The sequence below is a fragment of the Athene noctua genome, chromosome 25 (assembly GCF_965140245.1).
Source record: "Athene noctua chromosome 25, bAthNoc1.hap1.1, whole genome shotgun sequence".
In the NCBI taxonomy this organism is placed as follows: Eukaryota; Metazoa; Chordata; class Aves; order Strigiformes; family Strigidae; genus Athene; species Athene noctua.
Genome location: NC_134061.1, coordinates 3,883,657 through 3,903,109, shown reverse-complemented (window position 1 = coordinate 3,903,109; position 19,453 = coordinate 3,883,657). Strand labels below are relative to the sequence as shown.

General features: G+C 42.5%; 1 protein-coding gene across 13 annotated transcripts in view; it reads left to right on the top strand.

The window, feature by feature from the left end:
- TANC2 (tetratricopeptide repeat, ankyrin repeat and coiled-coil containing 2) overlaps positions 1-19,453 on the top strand; it is a 289,333-nt gene that overhangs the window by 177,304 nt on the left and 92,576 nt on the right. For all 13 annotated transcript variants that reach the window (XM_074926925.1, XM_074926923.1, XM_074926924.1 and 10 more), the window contains one exon: positions 6,268-6,454. In XM_074926925.1, coding sequence (XP_074783026.1) covers positions 6,268-6,454 — 187 coding nt within the window. The remainder of the gene's footprint in view (positions 1-6,267; positions 6,455-19,453) is intronic.

Here is a 19,453-nt window from a genome sequence, read left to right as displayed (position 1 = left end):
CCCTCTGGCTGGCTGGCTGAAAAGCATAATGGCAAAAAGCTCAGGACTACAATGTAGATTTTGTAGAAACCGCCTGAGTTTCTGCCTCCTTATCCTCAAGCCTGGACGATGTACCCACTCCCAACAGTGTTGGTGAGATGAGAATGAAACTAGGAGACAGCTTTTTCCTCTTTTTTTTAAAAAAAAAAAAAATTGACAGATGGATAGTCCAGTATGTAGCAGAATAGCATAAGACTCAGAAGCCTGATTCTACTTCTCTCCTTTTAACAGAGTCATTGCATGACTCTGCAGAAGTCACTTAGGTTTTCACCATAGGCATTAGTCAGAGGACCTGACCTGAGAACCTGAATTCCTTAAAAAAAAAAACAGTGAAAAATGGCAGCCAAGAGATGGTTTCTGTACATTGAGGCTGAATGCCCGTCGTGGCCCTGGTGACACAAGGGAATCTCCCTCCCAGCCTGTGCCACGTGGAAGGAGACTCGGAGACAAGTTGTTCCGCTGAGCCCGGGGCTGCTCCGAGCGTGGAGCAGGGTGGAGGGGGTCTGTCATCCTGGGTCTGTCAGTCCCACACTGTAGACTGCACCAAGAGGGTTTTGATCTTCTGCAGGGGCTGAAGTATGCTTGAGAGCCAAGAAATGTGTTTTTGTAAAGTTTTTGCCTTTAACACTTTCATTAAGCTTTTAACGCTTTCATTCCATTTTTTTATGCAAGTTGTGGTGGATTTGAAATGTACTTTACTATACATTGTGCTAGAAAATGTACTTTTAACAGCCACCTATTTGAACTGAATACTTCAAAGGCAAGCAGAGCTTTCTACTATAAATGGTTCCTTTTGTTGTTGCCTTTTGACAAAAATTAAAATCCCATCTTTTCTCTAAAGCGAAAGATGTCTTTGGAGAATAAATAAAAGAAAAATCTAAAGAGAAACAGCAGAGACTTGTCCTCTAAAATAGATTGATATCTTGGGCTGTGTGCTAATTTTTGCATGAAAAAGTTTTACAAGGACTTTGAATGCTGTTCATGTGCTGGTGAAGATAAAGGGAGGCTGGTTCCTCAATTACCAAGTTAATTTTTTTTATTTCTTTGTGAGCATCTCCTGCGGTCAGCGCTTGCCTAGAATTGCAAAATCCTGGAGGTTGGAAATGACCTCTGGAGGTCACCTCATCCAAGTGTCTGCTGAGGGCAGGGCTGGCTTCAAAGCTGGACCATGTTGCTCAGGGCTTGTCCGAGTTCTGAAGATCTCCACGGATGGAGAATCAACAGGTTCTCTGGGCTTGACAACTCCGATTGTGAAGGACTTTTTTTCTTCTACCTAATAGCATCTTTCCTTGATACAACCTGTGAGGGTAGTGTCTTGTCCTTTCCCTTCGTGCTTCAGAGAAGAGTGTGGTTGTGTCTTCTCCACAGCCCCCTGCAGAGAGTGGAAGGCTGCAGGTCTCCGTAGATGCAGTTCAGTTTTCTCTTCTCCAGGCCGAGTCAACCCTTTCCATGAGCCTCTCCTCCATCGAACAGTTTGGTTGGCTTTTGCCATCTACCACTGGCTGTCTCAGGAGCTGTGCACAAATCCTGCCCAATCTAAAGCTGCTTCTGAATGGCAGCACATCTTCTGAAAACCTCTCCAACTCTCCTTTCCAAATTGAATTTCTTCAGCTACCCTCCTTAAAGTAGTGTTGAAAATCATGCAGTGAGACATTTATGGGATTTGCAGAGATTAATTCTTCCATTAGTCATTGATTAATTAAAATCTGATTGAGACTTTGACCACTAGTTTGCACTCGAATTTAAAAATTAGAACAATTTTCTAGGTTTTAATGTGTTAATTTACATGGCCTGGGCAAAGAAAACGTTCTTTGTATCAAAAGCTGGGACTTGGCTGCTGCTTGTTATTCCAACCATGCTTTGCCTTCTCAAGCGAGAAAATAATTATTTGCAATCTCACCAATGCTTGAGCTAAAGTGAAGATAAGAAATAGAGGTGTTTTCACAAAAACTGCCCCAATCTGTAAATCAGCACATTGCATTTTCATTCAATGGCCTTATTTTGAATGTGTCAAAGGATATATTCTCTAATCCAGATTGCTGTGAAATTGCATGTTTTATGTGCTGTCTCTTTCTTAATCATGCTCTCCTTAATGAGAGATCACAAATGCTGAAGAATAAATCCTTTTTCTCCTACTTTTTTGGGAGACTATTTTTTAACTGCACTGGCTGCCAGAGAAGCACAAAGGACAATGAGACTATGACAGAACAGTGTAATTTTTCAAAGCTTAGTGAAAATGTGACAGATGAAACAGCAGCAATAATAATACAGAATGTTCTGTCAATGGAAATTTATATTTAAAACTTGCACAGAGGAACATTTTTCTATATCACTACAAAAATAAAACATGTCACTCAATGCCAAGTGATACACTGTGTTATTTAGTAATTTCCAGTTGCAAGTAGCTTGTTCTTAAAGAGCTGCATTGATAACACTGCAAATAAAGGAACTTATAAGTATATCACTTTTGGCATTTCGTGAAACAATAGTGTTATCAGCTGGAGGGAAGATGAGTGGACCATTCTTGCACTGAATTTTAATTTGCTTTAAAGTGTAATTTTTCTGTGCCTTAAGGTTAGCGGATGTTATTTTGTTAGTACTGAGATAAGTTTCAGCGGGGATTTCTTTAAAATAACAGTTGAAACAGGGGCACAGAAAAACCTCACCATAAAGAATTTTTAATAGTAATGAAGCTTTGCATTCTGGAAGATCCACGTGTGAGCTGATTAAGTTTTTAGATGCTGTAGTATGAGGTTAGAAGGCGCCGCTGGAGGTTGTCCAGTCCAACCCACCTGCTGGAAGCAGGGTCAGCTCAGAGCAGGCTGCTCAGGACCATCTCCACCTGGGGTTTGAATATCTCCTGTGTCAGATGCTCCAGTCCTTCAGTCATCGCCGTGGTCCTTTGCTGGACTCACTCCAGTGTCCCCATCTGCCTCTTGTACTGGGGAGTCCCAGGTGCGGTCCCTCCCCCAGCAGGGCTGAGCAGGGGAGAAGTGTCACCTCCTTCACCCACCACCATTGCTCCTCTGATGCAGCCCAGGATGCTGTTGGCTGAACCTCAAAAATTAATATTACTTTAAACTTTCTGCAGTTCATTGTACCGCCAGTGAGTTAAAGAAAATGAATATTGGCAAACAAAATGCTAATTTAATAGCTCAGGTGAATTGATGGAGTCTAATCAGCTGTGATAAATCAGAAGAGGCAGTCCCACTGTAGTGGGTAGCTCAGTGAAAACATCTGCTTGATACATAGCAGCAATCCAAAAAGAGCCCTGTGTTAGGTTATATGAAGAATAATAATGAACCTTGGCAGTTTTAAGAGGGAGAAAATAACGGAATATTTTCATTGGTTACTGACAGACAAATAGTTTTTAATTTGGCCACTAGAATTAATGAGCTAGAAATAATTTTGCGAAATTAAAAACAGATTTACAAAAATCAGTATGGTATGTAGACATCAGAAAAGATTGCAGTATGAGAAGATCAGAAAGGTTCGTTGAGGGAGAGGGCGCATGACAGGTGATGTAACAAATGTGTGAAACCAGAATATACAGGGAGACAGAATTTATAGAGCAGTCAGCTTGCCTCCAATTCCTAGAAGGCTACTGGGGAAAAGAGAGATGTATTTCTAAGTACCTAGAACATAAAAGAATGGAAAATAACAATAACCGTGACCCACTAGTGGCACCACAAATTGGATGGGGAGAGGAAAGTGTTGGTTTGCTTCTCCTGAGAGCTTCAAAAGATGATGATGTGGTAGCAGCCGTCTCCTTCACTGGTGGGTATTTTATATGGATACTGGAGGGAGATTATCAATTATCACGGAGATACACGGTTCATTTTCTACTGTGTTGCAATCTCTCTAATATAAAAAACATGCCCATGGAGCTGTCGCATTAGCACTCTGTCCCTGCTTTGTTGATGTGCTAATCCACGTTTGGGGCACTCTGTAATTAAGATCCATGCAGTCGTGGTGGTGTGAAAGCAAAGGCAGTGGAGGGGGCTGCCTGCCTCGGCACTGCCCCATCCCACCACTGGCAGGGATGCTCTGTTTTGCCTCCCAACACACCGGGGTGGTTACACTCTGAGTAAGCACTTTTACAAGCTCCTTTGGGATACCTTGGACAAATTGGATCACTTCCCGGTAGCCATACATGGTATCTGCCTTCTAATTTAAAAACCATCTTTCACATGTTCTACTTAGGAAAAAAAAGTCCATCCCAGGCATTTTTCAGCTTCAAGTATGAAATAGTGAGGAAGAAAAAAACTTAGATGTCAAACCTGTTCTGCAGTTTGCAAGCGCGACGTTCTCTGTGATCACCTTGGGTTCAAATGACATGGAGAAGGGAATACAAATCCCTGCAATTATTAGGGAAGCATTCACACAGAATAAAAGAAATCTCATTTAAGCAAATTCCAAATGGGGAATTAACCTCTGCTGTTCCTTCCTTGGGACCAGTATCATTTTACAACAACGAATGAAGTACTGTCTGCAGAGGGTACAGGAAACAGCAGCAGTGCAAGAGATGATGGTGCCACAGAATCCCAGAGTCGTTCAGGCTGGAAAAGCCCCTCGGGATCATCGAGTCCAACCCTCAGCCCGACTCTACAAAGTTCTCCCCTACCCCACATCCCCCCACAGCTCATCCCAACGGCCCTTAAACCCCCCCAGGGATGGGGACTCCCCCCTCCCTGGGCAGCCTGTTCCACTCTCTGACCACTCCTGCTGGGAAACACTTTTTCCTCCTGTGCAGCCTGACCCTCCCCTGTGGCAGTTTCCAGCCGTTCCCTCTTGTTCTGTCACTAATTCCCTGTGAGAAGAACTAATTCTGAACCGCAGCGTTCTGCAGTGTCCCCTGAGCAAGGGGGAGATGGGGTCACCTCCCCTCTGCAGAGGCCAAAAGATAAATTTAAGGGAGGGTCACACGTTCAGAAGCCCATTTTTTTTAAGCTTGCTTTATGCATCCTCTTCTACTTGTGGGGAGATGGACCCGCCGCGGGGGTGCCTGCTCCTCCGACACCCTCCCCATGAACAGGACGCCTGGTCTGGGGCACAGGGGTTGGTGGAAGTATTGAAGTTGCCCGTTTTAAAGTTATTTCCAGATGACTGCTCTGAAGTCCAGTGGAAGGGCGATGAAGTTGCTGTGTTGGGGACGCAGGAGCGTCTGCCCAGCGTTGTGGCTGGTGAGCCCCCCCCAGCGCTCGCTATCCTCCCGTGACTCTCTGCAGCAGTTTTGTTGCCTGCAGATGCTCTAGGACAGATCTCCAGAGCAGGAGAAGGTTGTGTAGCCAGTAGCCTGTGGTTAAAACAAGGGCTCTGTCTTATATTGCACCTTGTCTCGAAGTCAAGAATGATTTTGTTTTCTTAATAAACCAGTCTCCATGGACTGCATCACATCTATAAACTCTTCCAGGTTTCTTGCACACAGTGTCTTATGGGGTCTTTCCAAAATAACTTCCAGAACAGCATCTTTTTTGTGCTGCTGCACTTTTTTTTGGTTTTGTACTGCCTTTGGAAAGCAACATTTCCCTATAATGTTTTGGATTGTTGGTTTTTTTTTTTTTAAACTACATCTGGTTGGGAAAGCGTGTCTGGGCAGGGAAGGGCTGTCTCCTATCTAGATAAGGGATTTCGAGCTTCCTCTTTGTGAGGGTGTAAAACCACTGTTGTTTTTCTTGAATGGAGGAAACATTTACAGAGCAAAACAAAATTGCAGCCCCACAGAGGTTTCTGAGCAGATGGAAATGGCCCAGAGGTCTTTGTAGGATTTCCTGTTTCTTGCTGTAAGTAAAGGTGAGATCATGCTGTATGCTTACCACCCTGGAGATCTCCACTTAAACAGAGGCACAGAATTTACCTCGCTATATCATAATTTTTTGCTTATTTGCGCTTTTTTTTTTAACTTTCACTTCAATACTATCAAAACGATCAAAATTCCTAATAAAGTATGGAATCAGGCTTTGGATAAATACTGCTTCATGCTTTCTGGGTCTCCTGTTGAATGTTTAAGCTGGAATCTCCAAGGCATGCAGTAGGAAACAAGCCCAGTGTCTCCACGTTTGCCACAGATGTGGGGTGGCCCAGTGGGCAATTGAATTTTGAAGAGTAAAACCCTTTTTAACTTCACATTACAAAGCAAATCCTCAAGCGTGAGCTATAGAAGGACTTTCCCCCCACACACACCCAGTGACGGGCCGTGGTGAGTGATGTCTTGTTGCCGTTCCCCAGAGCTCGGCCGTGACGCAGCGCATCAGCCCCTGCTCCACGCTGACCAGCAGCACGGCCTCGCCGCCCGCCAGCAGCCCCTGCTCCACGCTCCCGCCCGTCAGCACCAGCGTCACCGCCAAGGACTGCACCTACGGCGCCGTCACCAGCCCCACCTCCACCCTGGAGAGCAGAGACAGCGGCATCATCGGTGAGTGCTGCCACCCTCCTCCTCCTCCTCCTCGCTCGGCTTGACGCCGGGCGCTCCTCGGCTGGGTGGGGTGAACAAACGTTGTTTGAGATAATAACACGTGGGTTTGCGTTATTCAAGTTAATGCTGCAGTGACTGAGGTGAATTGTAATCCTCCATCTTCCGTTCATCACAGGTAAAACTACGTAGAGTTGGTGGAAATTGGGATGGGTGAGGTTGCCAAGTAAATGAATTGATGGAACTGGTTTAAATGGTGAAAGAGGAAGAGCTTTATCTTGCTTTCCCTATTTTTTCATCCCATCTTCACTTCTTTTCTTCTTGCAATCTTTCCACCCAACACATTTTTGCCTCCTTTAATTCTAGCGAGTCAGTTGGGTTTTTGCTGCCAAGTTTAGCTTTTGTTCTTTATCCTGTCTTTCAGCTGCTGCCCGTGCCCATTTATGAACGTGGAGATGGTAATTTAGGGAGACGCAACCTTTTTGGTTCAATAAGTAGGATGGGATGATCTTGGTGACAGGCAGTGACTGTTATTTGGGACTGCCATCCTCTCCTACCACCTCAAGTAATTTTAGAGGCATCTGTTTTTTCAACATTTTCCTTAATGCCATTTAGTCCATAGCCACTGAGCTTTGATGTCAGAGGAAGGAGAATGGATGATGGCATCACGTTCATAGTTCAAATACTGTTGGATTATATTATTATAAATATGAAAGACTGATTACCTTCTGTGCCCCATGACTGTCACTGCCACCTTATCAGTGACTCCGTGCCTCAAAAATGACTGCTTCTCTTAAACTCAGCCTTGGGCAGGAGATGGATTAAATTAACTCCAATTTCAGTGAATTTCTGTAGCTGCTGTAGCAAGTTTTTCATTTGAGTGATCTGTAGGTTGCAAGTGTAAAGGATCTTGAGAAAATAGCACACAGATTAAAGGCACAATGGGAAAGAAGTAATCCAGGCAGGATGGCCCTTGCTTTTGCCATGTGTTTTATGTTGAGTATTTATCCAGCTAAGAAGATTTTGCTTTGCCAACAGTTTATGTAGGGCTTAAAAAAAAAATTTAAAAAAAAAGGTAGGTTGATAATTTAGGGAGGTTAGTTGTACTAGTGATTAATATTTTGCTTGGCTGATCAGGAAATCTGGGCTTAGTTCAGCTCCTTTATGCCACAGCAACCTTTGTAGCACTTTTGCCTGCATGATCTTAAAATGCAAATATATCAGCTATTCTGAGCTGCATACCAAAGTAGGTTAATGAAGTCTGGGAAAAGTCATTGCGGTATCACACCCGCTTCGTTCTCTGCTCATAATGTCCCACCGTCAGAGCTTCGCCCTGCCCAGCAGCAGCCCCTTGAAACCTGCTTGGGCTGGAGGATCCTGGTGAGTAAAAGTGGATCCTTGATTCCAGCTGGGTCTCACCTCTGGCAGAGCTGTGAAGCAGGTCTTCAGATTTGAACAAAACCTGAAGCGGAGCAGCAGAATCCTTAAAAAAAAACATGTGCTTGGCTTTTCTGAGCTGCTCTTACTAATGAGATTTGTCGGTGGGTGCTGCGCTATCGTGTTGGGCTTGTGGCCCTCGTGGTTGGCTGGCAGGTGCCAACGTGAAGGCCATGAAATCATGGGTCGGTGCAGTTTGGTTTCATCTGGAGTTTTCTTGTCCACGTGAAAGCCAGAGCAGGTCCAGGTGTCCTTCCTGGTACACCTGTGTGTCAGAGAAGCATCAGCATGATCCAATTCCTGACGTGATAAGGTGTTGAATCTTTTTGCTCAGACTTTCTACCCTATCCTTTTTTCAGTAGGTCTGTAGCAATTAATTTTTGAGTCTGAAACATTTTTTTTTCACCCTCCACAAGGAAGATTCTCTCTTCAAGGTTCTTCTGTCATGAACTTAGATTTTGCCATGGAAACTTTGGAAATAATAGAAGGTGGCTTATCCCAAGGCTATGTTAATGTATCCCAGATGGAAGAGTTGTGTAAAAATATGTTTGTGTGGAGTAGGGGAAGCACTTTTCAAGGCTTTCAGAAAGCAAGGCTTTCTTCTGCTAGTGTTTGCACTCAAAGGAAAACAAGAGCCTCTTTCTCCCATTGTTTCCTCCCTCTCTTTATTTTGACAATAACATTTTCAACACCACCTTATTCTGGCATTTGATAGAAGCTGAACAGCTGTAACAAATTGTGGGGAAAATGGTCTCCAGTCATACTATCCAGCAGCGAAAAAATTGGGAGGTTTTCTGCTAAGTTTGTTTTTCTGTACCTTCGCTGTCTTCAGCAAGCATAAGGTCAGTTTGAGCGAGGGGAGGCTGGTTCCCCGCGGGAGATGGATGTGCAGTTTGGTCATTACCCTCCCGTTGGGATGGGAATTGAGTGTGCAACAATTTCGAAAGGTGCTCTCTGCGTGACAGCAATTCCCTAAAATTATTTTCACTACAGAACAGAGCAGACAAATTGTCCACGTGTAGGAAGCAAAGCCCACCTCGAGCTTTGCTCTCTGCTTAGGAACACATCAGCTCCTTTGTTTCTGGAGGGTCAGGGATCAGGTTTCCCTTTCAGTTGAATTCCTCAATTATTGGATACAGATCTTCTTGTGTGCGTATCCCTTGCTCGTGTCTGTTCTCTGCCAGGATGATTGTGATGACGTGGCTTTCGGTCTGAGCAGCTTCACGTGGTACCTCAAAAGTGTAAATCTGTCAGAGATCTCCTTGTCAAAGCTACTTGGGTTTTGTGCCGTTTTTATGTGTAGGAAGAGTAAACCTTTCCCTGGGTATTTTATGTTTCCTGAGTCATGGTCCCTCCTGCTCCTTCCAAAGAAGTGATTTACGGCATTAGCTCCAAGAAGAAGGTGTATTTTTATAATAGGCAGCTCCGATATATTTTTTAATCGTCTTGATTTTTTGCCATGGTTTTGACCTATGATCTATCCTGATCTGTTATCTCTTGATCTTTGCCACCTATCAGTCCTGAGCTGTAACAAGCATCACCTCCAAATCTCACCACTGAATTCCATATTTTAAAAACACAGAAGCTTTAACACGTTTCTCAGAATGTTAATGTGTTATTTGTAAAGTATTTGAGAATTAGCAACGGACAGAAAGCAGTTAATCAAGGTGGGAAGTCAGTCCTTACACCGTTACGCATAATTGCTTCTCTCCATGTGATTTTGCTTAGCATAAAATGTTCTTGTACGTGTTAAGCTCATTTTACATATCTGTATTGCTAGGCATAGCATTAAATTGTCAAAGTTAAATCAGAATGTGGCTCTTTAGACTCTGAATTAACTACCTTAAGAGCATAACTATCCACTGAGGTGCATAGAGTGGGCATTTAGGTGTTCTAATCCGGGTGTAAAGACTAGATTTTAACCAGTCAGGATTTCTCTGATGACTTATCCTCCTGGAGTTATTCCTGTCCATTTGTATGTCACCTCTTATATAATTTCAATTATTAGAGAACAAGCGTGTCGTATCTCTAATCTGTACAGCACAGGGACTATTTCACGCTTATTGATGACTTTAATAAATGCATCACATGGGTTAGAACAGACTTATTTTGAAAGTTTAGATCCTCTCCAGTAAAGGGAAGTTCAGTCTACATATGTTGAAAAGGAAACAAAAGATGTTACAAGGTCCAGATCTTCAAATTAGGCACTTTTATTTGTAAAATAAAAGAAAAGGGGGAAGGGGGGAGAAGAAGAGAGGAGGTGAGACAAGAGGAGAGATAGGAGCAAGTCAGCCCTTTCTCCTGGAAGCCACGAAATCCTTTTTGTGTAAAACAGAATGGCTGGTGAAAATGCTGACCCGACTCTAACCTCTGAACAGCTTCCAGGATTTTTTGGCTCTCACTGTATAAAAGCAGCCAACTGTTAATGTTCAAAAATCTGCTACTGAAAAGAAAACTGGTCAAAGAATCACGTGCTGCTATGGGGGAACTTTGCACTTCAGATCCCCACAGAAGTGGACTGTAAAGTTTTGCTGCTTAAATGCAGCAGATACAAAAAAATCTCCAGCAACCTTAGCAAGCCTGAAAAATAAATGAGAAAACATTTCTTGCCAGTATGTAAAGCTTACCCAAGTGCTTGTGATGTTCAAGCAGCACTTTTGTCATTTAGCAGCAGCGTCCCAAGTGTATTAAAAGAATCCGTGCTGAATCTTCCAGTACAAGTGCTGTGATTTACTCTGATATGTAACGGGGCCATGCTTTTTCTGAATGTAGAGTCCAGTGATGATCTATACTGTGTTTGCTGCTCAACTGTTAGGGGGATCATCTTGAGCAGGGAAAGAGGTGGGATGTTAAGGCGGCTTAAAGGGGAACCAGTGAGCTGCATAAATCCTCCTCCACCACCGCCACAGTGGTGTGGATAGGTCTAGTACCACATGGACCAGTTGCCTTCACCTAGATTTTGTGGATTTTTACAATGAAGAATGACATTTAAAGGGCCTCTTGTCCCCTCCTGGAGGTCCCTGACACGTAGCTTTTTTCACATTCTTTTTTTTTTTTTGCTGTTTTCACTCCTGAGCTTTTATCAGATTGCTGCTTTCTACAGATTTATGTGTTTGTGTGTTAAAAATAGGTTTCTTAATAAATTCATCGAGACTGCGTGCTAAGCAGAATAGATGCTGCTGACAATAAAACAAGATAGATTTGTTTGCAAGTTTAACTGCTTTGAGAAGGGAACAAAGAGCAACTCAAAAGATACATCAAGATAAATTTAACTCAGGTTAAATATTTTTGTGATCTTACAGCTAAAGCATTTGAATTCTGACATTCTCATCAGTATTATGAAATGCTCTGTTAATAATGAATAAGACCTCTAAGAATTACAGATCTTTTTTTTTTTTTTTTTTTTAAATCGAGCCAGGTTCCATTTGGGCTCATTCCCCAAAGGAGGAACTCCCTGAAAAATGTCTAATATTGATGAATAATGAGCTTTTGTTCACTAATGCATCTGCATATTGCAGGTGACAGGGCTGACAGTTTAGGAGGTGAAAAGGGAGCCTATTTATCAGATGTCTCATCAGCTCTTGAGCAAGATTAGTAGGGTCATAGAATCCCAACCACACGAAGTACAAAAGGACACTGTCTCTGAATCCTGATTCAATTCTTTCTCCATTTCATTAAAAGGACAAATTAAGCAGAAAGCAAACGTGTGCATGCACGTGTGACATGATTCATGGTTGGTGTCAGGAGCGAGAAACCATGAAGTCATGAAACAACAGTTCTGCCCTCCCTCAGTTAAGCCACTGTGGCATCAAAGGTTGAGTTTGATCTCAAAATCCGGCCCGTAAATACTGGATAGATACTGGGTCTGCTACAGGTGTTTGTTACGTTACTGGGAAAAAAAAAAAAAAAAAAAAAGGAGAAGGAGGAGTGTTTAAAGCTGAAGGAAGCGGCATGGAACAGATGTTATGCTCAAACTGTGAAATTTGCTTCAATTTATGGTCCAGCCTGGTAGATGGAAAAAAATTGAGTGAAAAATCGAAAGAAAGAATAAACTGAAAAGACAGATCAGAAGACAGCTAGAGGAAACTTCAGTGTTGTCAACTCCCACGGTGTTATTTTGGATACTGAGATAAGTGACTTTTCTTTAATGTTTTAGCTGTTGATGACATGAGATTAGATGGGACTCTCAGCTTTTATTTTAAGAGCAGCAAGATTTTAACCTTCACTGTTACGAAAAGCTTCATAATGATCCAAGCTTGCCCAAAAAGTTAATGCCAAGTATACAAATAACTTCCCTCCCCTTGTGCACACACACCCACACATGCCTCCTTTCTGCTATCTTGGTTAAAACTTAGAATTTTAAAACCAGTTTCAAGACTGTGGTGAACTGGGGGAAAAAAAAAAAAAAAAAAAAAAAGAATTAAAAATGTCCTTGCTGGTGCTAAAGAAGGAAAAAAAGGTGAACTGATGTTGATGAGCCAGGAAAAAATAAAGAAGGATCCAAAATGATAAAAGGTGGATAAAGCAGCGAGGGCACTGAATGGAGGGGGTGATGGGAGTTGATGTGAGGTTAAAGGGATGTGTATGTGCATTCTTTCTTCTGAAATTTCAAGGGCTCCACTGTTCAGCTCTGTAGCTGACACGTGCAGCGAGGTGTAGGTTTGTGAGGGGAAGCACAGCATACGGGGTCAGGGTTGGGCAAGGAGAAGAGCCTGCAGCTCATGGCCGCTTCTGCACTTGGTAAGCCCTCGTCCATCGTTTCAGTGCGTCGCTGTCACAGAGATGTTCCTCCAGATGTGTGTGTGGTTCTGTGAGAGGGGTATGTTTAAATAATAGCACTTAAGACTATGTGGTGGGGTTTTTTTTTATGATGCTTTGGTAAATCAGCTATCAAGACTGCAACCTCTGTATTAGCTTTGGAGCCTTTTTAACCGATTTCTTTAATATTTACAATAGTGGGCTGTGCTTAAAAACATTCATTACCTTGTTGCTGCAAGTGATAAACTGAAGTTTATAAACTAAAGCTTTTGCCGTTCTGTCTCAGGGTGGTTGCGGTGAGTTGTGCTCCGATGGTGGGAGTGTCTCGCTCGGTTGAAATCTGTTTTACCCAGGCCTTACATTTCTAGCCTGAGTAGCAGGCAGGTACGAGCCCTTCGAGGCATTCATACCATTCTTCATCCCACTTGTCAGCTGGAGCAGCAGGGAATTCAGATTTAGAACAGAAGGAATATAGGGTCAGCATGATGCTACTGTCAAGGTATTTTTCATTATGTTTCAAGACCTTTTGCGTGTTTACTGTGATTTATAATACCTCGAGGCTTGAAAAAGAAATGGGTTTACCTGTTTAATCTCTGTCTTTTTACAGGATTGTTTATATGAATTAAGCCAGTGATTTATATTTTTTTCCCCCCCTGTTTGAGATCAGTGTTGTAAGAGAAGTTAAACATACCAAGAGCAGTATGGATTTTGACCTCAAGCCTTGAGCAGGGCAGACTTACGGGTTTGGGGTTTTTTGCATGGAGAAGCCTTCAACTCACTGGCTGATGGTGTCCAGCAGACAATAATGTTCATATGAAAGCACCGAGTGCTCCAGGAGCTGCTGGGGCACAGGTTGCAAGGGACTGCCCAAGGCTGCCAACTTCCCTCAGGAAAGGTTTGGGCTTCTGATTTCTGCCTGCCAGATTTGTCAGTGTGGAAGCTGAGCCCCCCCGGAGCAGTCTGGGGCAACACAGCTATGTTTAGGCATATCCTTTTGTGGCTGAGTTTATGAAAATTTATGTAGATTAGGGTAAAAAGTTAATTTTACTCCTTGCCTCCTTGTACATGTTAGCTAGGACATCTCTAATGCGATAAGGCAAGTTGTGTTTTAGTGTGTTACTGGAGGTGAGTGAAATGAGGTTAACTTGCAGAGTTGGTCTGAGTGTCTTTAGTACTTCAGTGCAGAGTATGAAGCTTACTACTTTGCTGCAGTTACTTCTTTAAAGCCACAAAATCCCTGTTTCCTGAGACATCATAAATCTTTACATATAATTAATGTTTCAGCTGTTGGTCATCATAAAGTGGTAACTATAGAAAACTGATTTCTCCTGCAGTTCCATCTGAAAGGTGAACATAAAGGTTGATGTTTTCCAGGCATGATATCTGCCTCGAGGAGAATTGGATGGGATGGTTAAAATCCCCTCGCGTGTTTGACTTGAGACAAGTGCAGTTGAAAGCCTCGTGCCCCAGGGCATAGGTCAGCTTGCAACCAAATGAGAAATAATATTTGCTGTCCTGTAAATACATGAAAGTTTCTCAGAAGTGTAATACTGGCTGCAGTGACATCTATGGTGCTGTCTTGGATGAACTGCTGCTTTGATATTGTTCTGGTTTTTTTTCCCAGAGAAATAAAAATATTTTAAACCATGTTACTTGCAAAAAGTTCTAATCAAAATGTTTCACCAAGGGAAATGAGCCAAGTTTGAAAATGAAAGCTTGACATAGACAAGTCCTCTGCCAAGGAAAATGCAGACGTAAATCTTGAATACGAAAAGCAAGGTAGGATTGTAAAATGACTCCAGTGTCTGGATCCCTTTCTGGCATCAAAGTCCACGTGTCTTCAGAGATGCCCCGTCTGTGCTGCTCAAAGCTGATGCAGGTGGTGCTGTTACAGAGGGCAGCGTTGAAATCTTGTGGAAAGAGATATGGCAAATCCTCCGAGAAAGCTGTGGAGGGATTGCAGAGGGGCACTGGGCTGCCTGCATGCTCTCATTCCAGGGTCTTTGCATGTTATTATTCATTAATGTGTTTTACAGCACTTAGGTGTTTCAGGTCCCTCAAATTCTGACATAGTGTGACATTCTGAATGGTCTGAGACTGGTGCCAGCTGAGACTGGAGATACTTATACATATATATATATAAGAAACATATATATATTTAAGAAAAACCCCATATATATATACACCCATCTATATTTATATATATGTGGTATGACTTTAGTGCTATAGAGAACCTCAGATGTCATGGCATGGCTGTCAGGTTTCAGGGTGTGACTCGCATGGCCACCCCATCTCACTCCATCCCCTGCGATAATCCTCTCTGTGCCTCCACGAGCGACGTCTCTGCTGCTCCAGAGAGCTGTGCTCACCACCAGCCACCTCTGGTGGAGCAGCGCCCAGGCACTGCAGTGGGTTTTGGGTTTTTTTTCACCAGGGTTAAGCTTTCTGGCTGGGTTCAGCAGCAGAAAGAGCCTCACGTAAACACGTGTTCTCTCACGGCAGCTCCGCAGCCCCTCACATGCCAGCACGCTCCCTTCGTGGCACCCCCAACTGGACCTGTCCCATCACATAACCTGATGCGCTGGGTATCGTCTGTTTGACACTCTGGGTTGAAAGATCTGCCTCTCAGCAGATGGCTTAAGGCAAAAATTCTTGCTCTCTGATAGATTTGAGGTCACCAGTTTATCTTTGCCAAATTTAGAGCATGCTATCGTGAAGAGGTTGCATTTTTTTGAGCTTTTGGTTAGTTAGGTATCCCTGGATTTTAAAACTCATAGAATTATAGAATGGTTTGGATTGGAAGGGACCTTTAAAGTTCATCTAGTTCCACCCTCCCTGCTGTGAGCTGGGACATCTTCAACCAGGTTACCGACCTGACCTTGAACCCTTCCACAACTTCTCTGGGCAACCTGTTCCAGTGTCTCACCACCCTCACTGTAAAAAATTTATGGGACCCATAAGAAATTTTCTGTCACTGTCTGAAGGAATGTTTCTTTCTTAAACCTTGCATTAAGAAAGCGTTAATTCTGTTCTCTCCATTGGTGTGACAGTTCCTTTGTAGTTTCCAGTGGCAGGGATGTTGTGAGCCCCCTCGGGGACAGGGGCTCTCCTTGTTCCGAGGCTGCGTCACCCCTCATCCTGCAAAGCCCTGAATGTGTCCTGTGCCCTGAAATCTTATTAGTGATCAAAACCTCACATACCAGGTTTCTCATGTGTGGGTTAAGCTGAGTCCAAGGGTGCTCCTGCAGCCCCTTTTAGCACTGACACTATTTAAACAACATAATGTATAACTGAGGTCCGTGGGGACTTTTCATCACTGGGCTCTCCTTTCCACAGGCCACCAGCTGTATTAGCCAGAGCTATGAATTACAGAGCATAACAGATCCCACAGGATGAGCGCAAAATACTCGCGTTGTGGTTTAGATGTTTAATCTAGCCAAAGTAATAATATCAGAAGGAATCCTAATTTGAGAGTTAATTTTTAGTATAATCTGATATTCTGGTGTTCTCCTTCTTTATGTATACAACAATCTGCCTGATGATAGAAGTATGGACAGTGACGTCGTGTTAGTCTGTAGTTGCTGTTGCCCATTTCAAGCAGCTTCTCTGCATCTGGATTAAGGCCCTGAATATTTTTAACATGTAGATATGGTTTAGGTTACATTATTGATGCAACAGGAGTCCTGTTGTGGTTGTGAGTAGGATTCATCCCGAGGGTGGGTCTTCATTCCCCATGCAACCCTCTAAAGAGATTATTGCTGTAAAGCACACTTAATCCACCGCAGGGGCCCAGGCGGGAGATGATGGGAGATGTGCTCACACATCCGAACCATACGAGCACAGGCTCTGTCCTAGAATACCCTCTGCAGTTCTGCAAAGTTTAGTGTATGAATATGGCAAACTTGCAGAAATAATGTTGTTTTGCAGATATCCTTCTGGTTGCAGGTGTTTTCTGGGCTTGATCCTATCAGGGACTGACACGAAGTTCCTTCTGCCCAAGAAATAAAATAGAAAAAAATATTTTAAATGGTAAGGGACCTACAGTGATCATCTAGACCAACTGCTGACCACCTCAGGGCCGATCAGATCTTTGAGCTTTCTTTGTATTTTCCAACTTTGCATTGCCAACTTTTTACCCCTGAGTATCACGCTGCACCAACCTTCGTAGTTGCATATAATGTGAATTTTCTGAAATTAGGTGTTGCTTTCTCAAATTTTGATTGTGAAGTTGTAATTTCTGAGCAGCTCTCTGCGTTGTGCCGTTGGTAAGCTTTAGTCCCCCCGGGAGACAACGCTCTGCATGTCAGTTCATGTTGCTGGCTCGTAGCTAACCTTATGCTTTTGCCTTTTAAATAAAGTCAAAATTGGTTTGGTTTAAAATAGCTCGTAGAAGAGATTAAGTCCACAGAGCAATCGCTTCCAGCCTGTGTAGCAGTACTTATATCATCCAGGGCTGTTCAGAAGGTAAATTAATCCACAGGGAACAATCCTAAATACCTGATTCAATGAAGAGTTTGCACATGAAACAGCTTTAGTGTAAAACAGTGAAAATTACATTTAAAATGAACACAAATTGACGATTAGAAAAGGGGCCAGCAGGATTTATTAGCTTGTTTTTCTTTTTTTTTTTTTTTTTTGTAGCTTCATTTAGAGAAAACTTATTTTGACACGCAGTTATTTTGGCTTTCCTCAGTTTGATGACTGATTTCAGCTGCTGATGTTTTTACAAAGATTAATTAGACATATACTGAGATAGGTTTTTAAAATTAATATATTTTAATGGATCAGTGGATTACTTTTTTCTGTAAATAGACAACATAGTATGCCTAGCACCGCAGACCCAGACATTGGAGATTTTGTAGAATCCACCTTTTTTGTAGAAATCAAACCTTTTTCTCAATAGTAAACAGTTTAAGGTAACAAGAGAAATCTGTGAACATATGTTTCTTGTTCTTATCTTATTTTCTGAAAGTGTTAACGTGTTTACCTGACAGCAAACCTATGTTTAAATGCCAGCAAACAAATACCAGTTCTTAGCGGTTACGTGTCTTGGTTTAAATTTCAAAATATGTTACAAACAACTAGATTTTGGAACCAGGATTTGGAGTCTTGATGAGATATGAAGATGCTGATCCCACTGCCTAGACAAGAAACCCAATACTGAGAGATAAAACTATAGAAATAGGGGTAAAGGTTGAAGCTGCATGGAGCTTGTTGGGATGGACAAAGAACAGGCCCAGTAAGAATTACAGGTCTTGATTTATTTTATTTTTTTTTAAATGATGATTTTGTGATTTTAGAGGTAAGCAGTTAATTCTGGTTCCTATTATAATGTCATTTAACATGTATAATTAAGCCAGATTAGTCCTTGGTCGTTGAAGTTCCTGGTTTTGCGGTGGGGATAAAATCCAGCAGTCTGCTTGGCACCTTGGTAAGGAAGAGCCACCCAGAGCCCCTGGATTTCAGTGTCATCACTTTCATATTTTGTCAGGTCTATAAGGCAATTTCTGAGAATTTCAATAGAATGCCTAATGTTAGGCAGTGCAATTCTTCCTACACTCAAAATGTAAACAGCTGTCTAAAATAAGTAGTTCTCTGATTCTGGATGCATTTAGAAAAGAAAAAAAAAAAAAAAAAACCCTTACCAATTTGCAGTTAAATGGCATCTTCATTTGGGTACTCTTTGGCTGGAACTTCTTTTCTAGGTGGCTGACTCTTAAAACTTGGCATAGGAAAAACTTTAGCCGAAAAGCATGTGAGTCTTTGGAGTAATTTACTGTTTGTGTTTATCAATATAAAAATTAACGTGGTGCTGTTTGTTAATGAGTCAGCATCTCCCTTGGTTCAGGAATGGGCTTTTGTGAAGACAAGTAGGCTGCCCGTGAGGAGACATTACAGTGTGATTTGTGGTGCAGACAAGAAGCGTAGATCCACGCTGTTGTTTCCAGGGACAGATGGCACAGAAATTAGAAGAGAATTTGGACTGGGAAAGGTATTTACCATCACTAAGTGAAAATGATGGATTTCACTGAATTTAGCAAGTAGATCTACAAGCACAGGGCGCATCTGGGGCTTCAGAATATTCAGGGTCGAGTTGAATTTCAGGGTTTTTACTAACAATGGAAAAGTGTGTGATTGGGACAACTAGAGTATAGTGAGCTCTGGTTTGTGATCTCTGCTTCCCCCCCTTTTCCTCCTTCGTCTGCCTCTCTGCCCCCACCCCAGGTTAGGGAGCAGACAAGTTTGACACACTCAGATAAGCTGGTATGAGTGTTGGGACCTTCTCTCAATGCCTAAGAGATCTGATTATGACCTTGAGCGAATATGTGAGAGAGTTAAGATGAAAGGAAAGTCAACAGCCCGAAGGGAGTTACAGTCAGGGGATAACTGCATCAGAATCCAGAAGAGAAAATACCAACGGGGAGATGTTAGTGGTGTGGATCAGCATAGTGCTGTCACATCCCAGTGTGAAAGTCAATACCGCAACAATCCTGAGCTGTAAAATGAAATAATATAAGGGAAATATGTGTGGATTACAGTTAAAGCTTCATAAAAACCTGCTGTCAATCAAATGAGATATCTGGTTCAGTTTCTGAACCAAACTAATCCACGAGAGCTGGTTGTTCATGCGAGTCAGGTGGGGGCTTTCTGTGCCTGCAGCTTTTCAGTGTCAGGCATTGCAAGGTTATAAACTTCTGCAAACGTTCCCTGAAAAGGTGGCGACTGTGATGCAAATTAAAAGATATGAGAAGCACTGATAATGTTTTTTTTTCTTAATAGTTTCTGCTCTTTCTGGAATTGTGTATT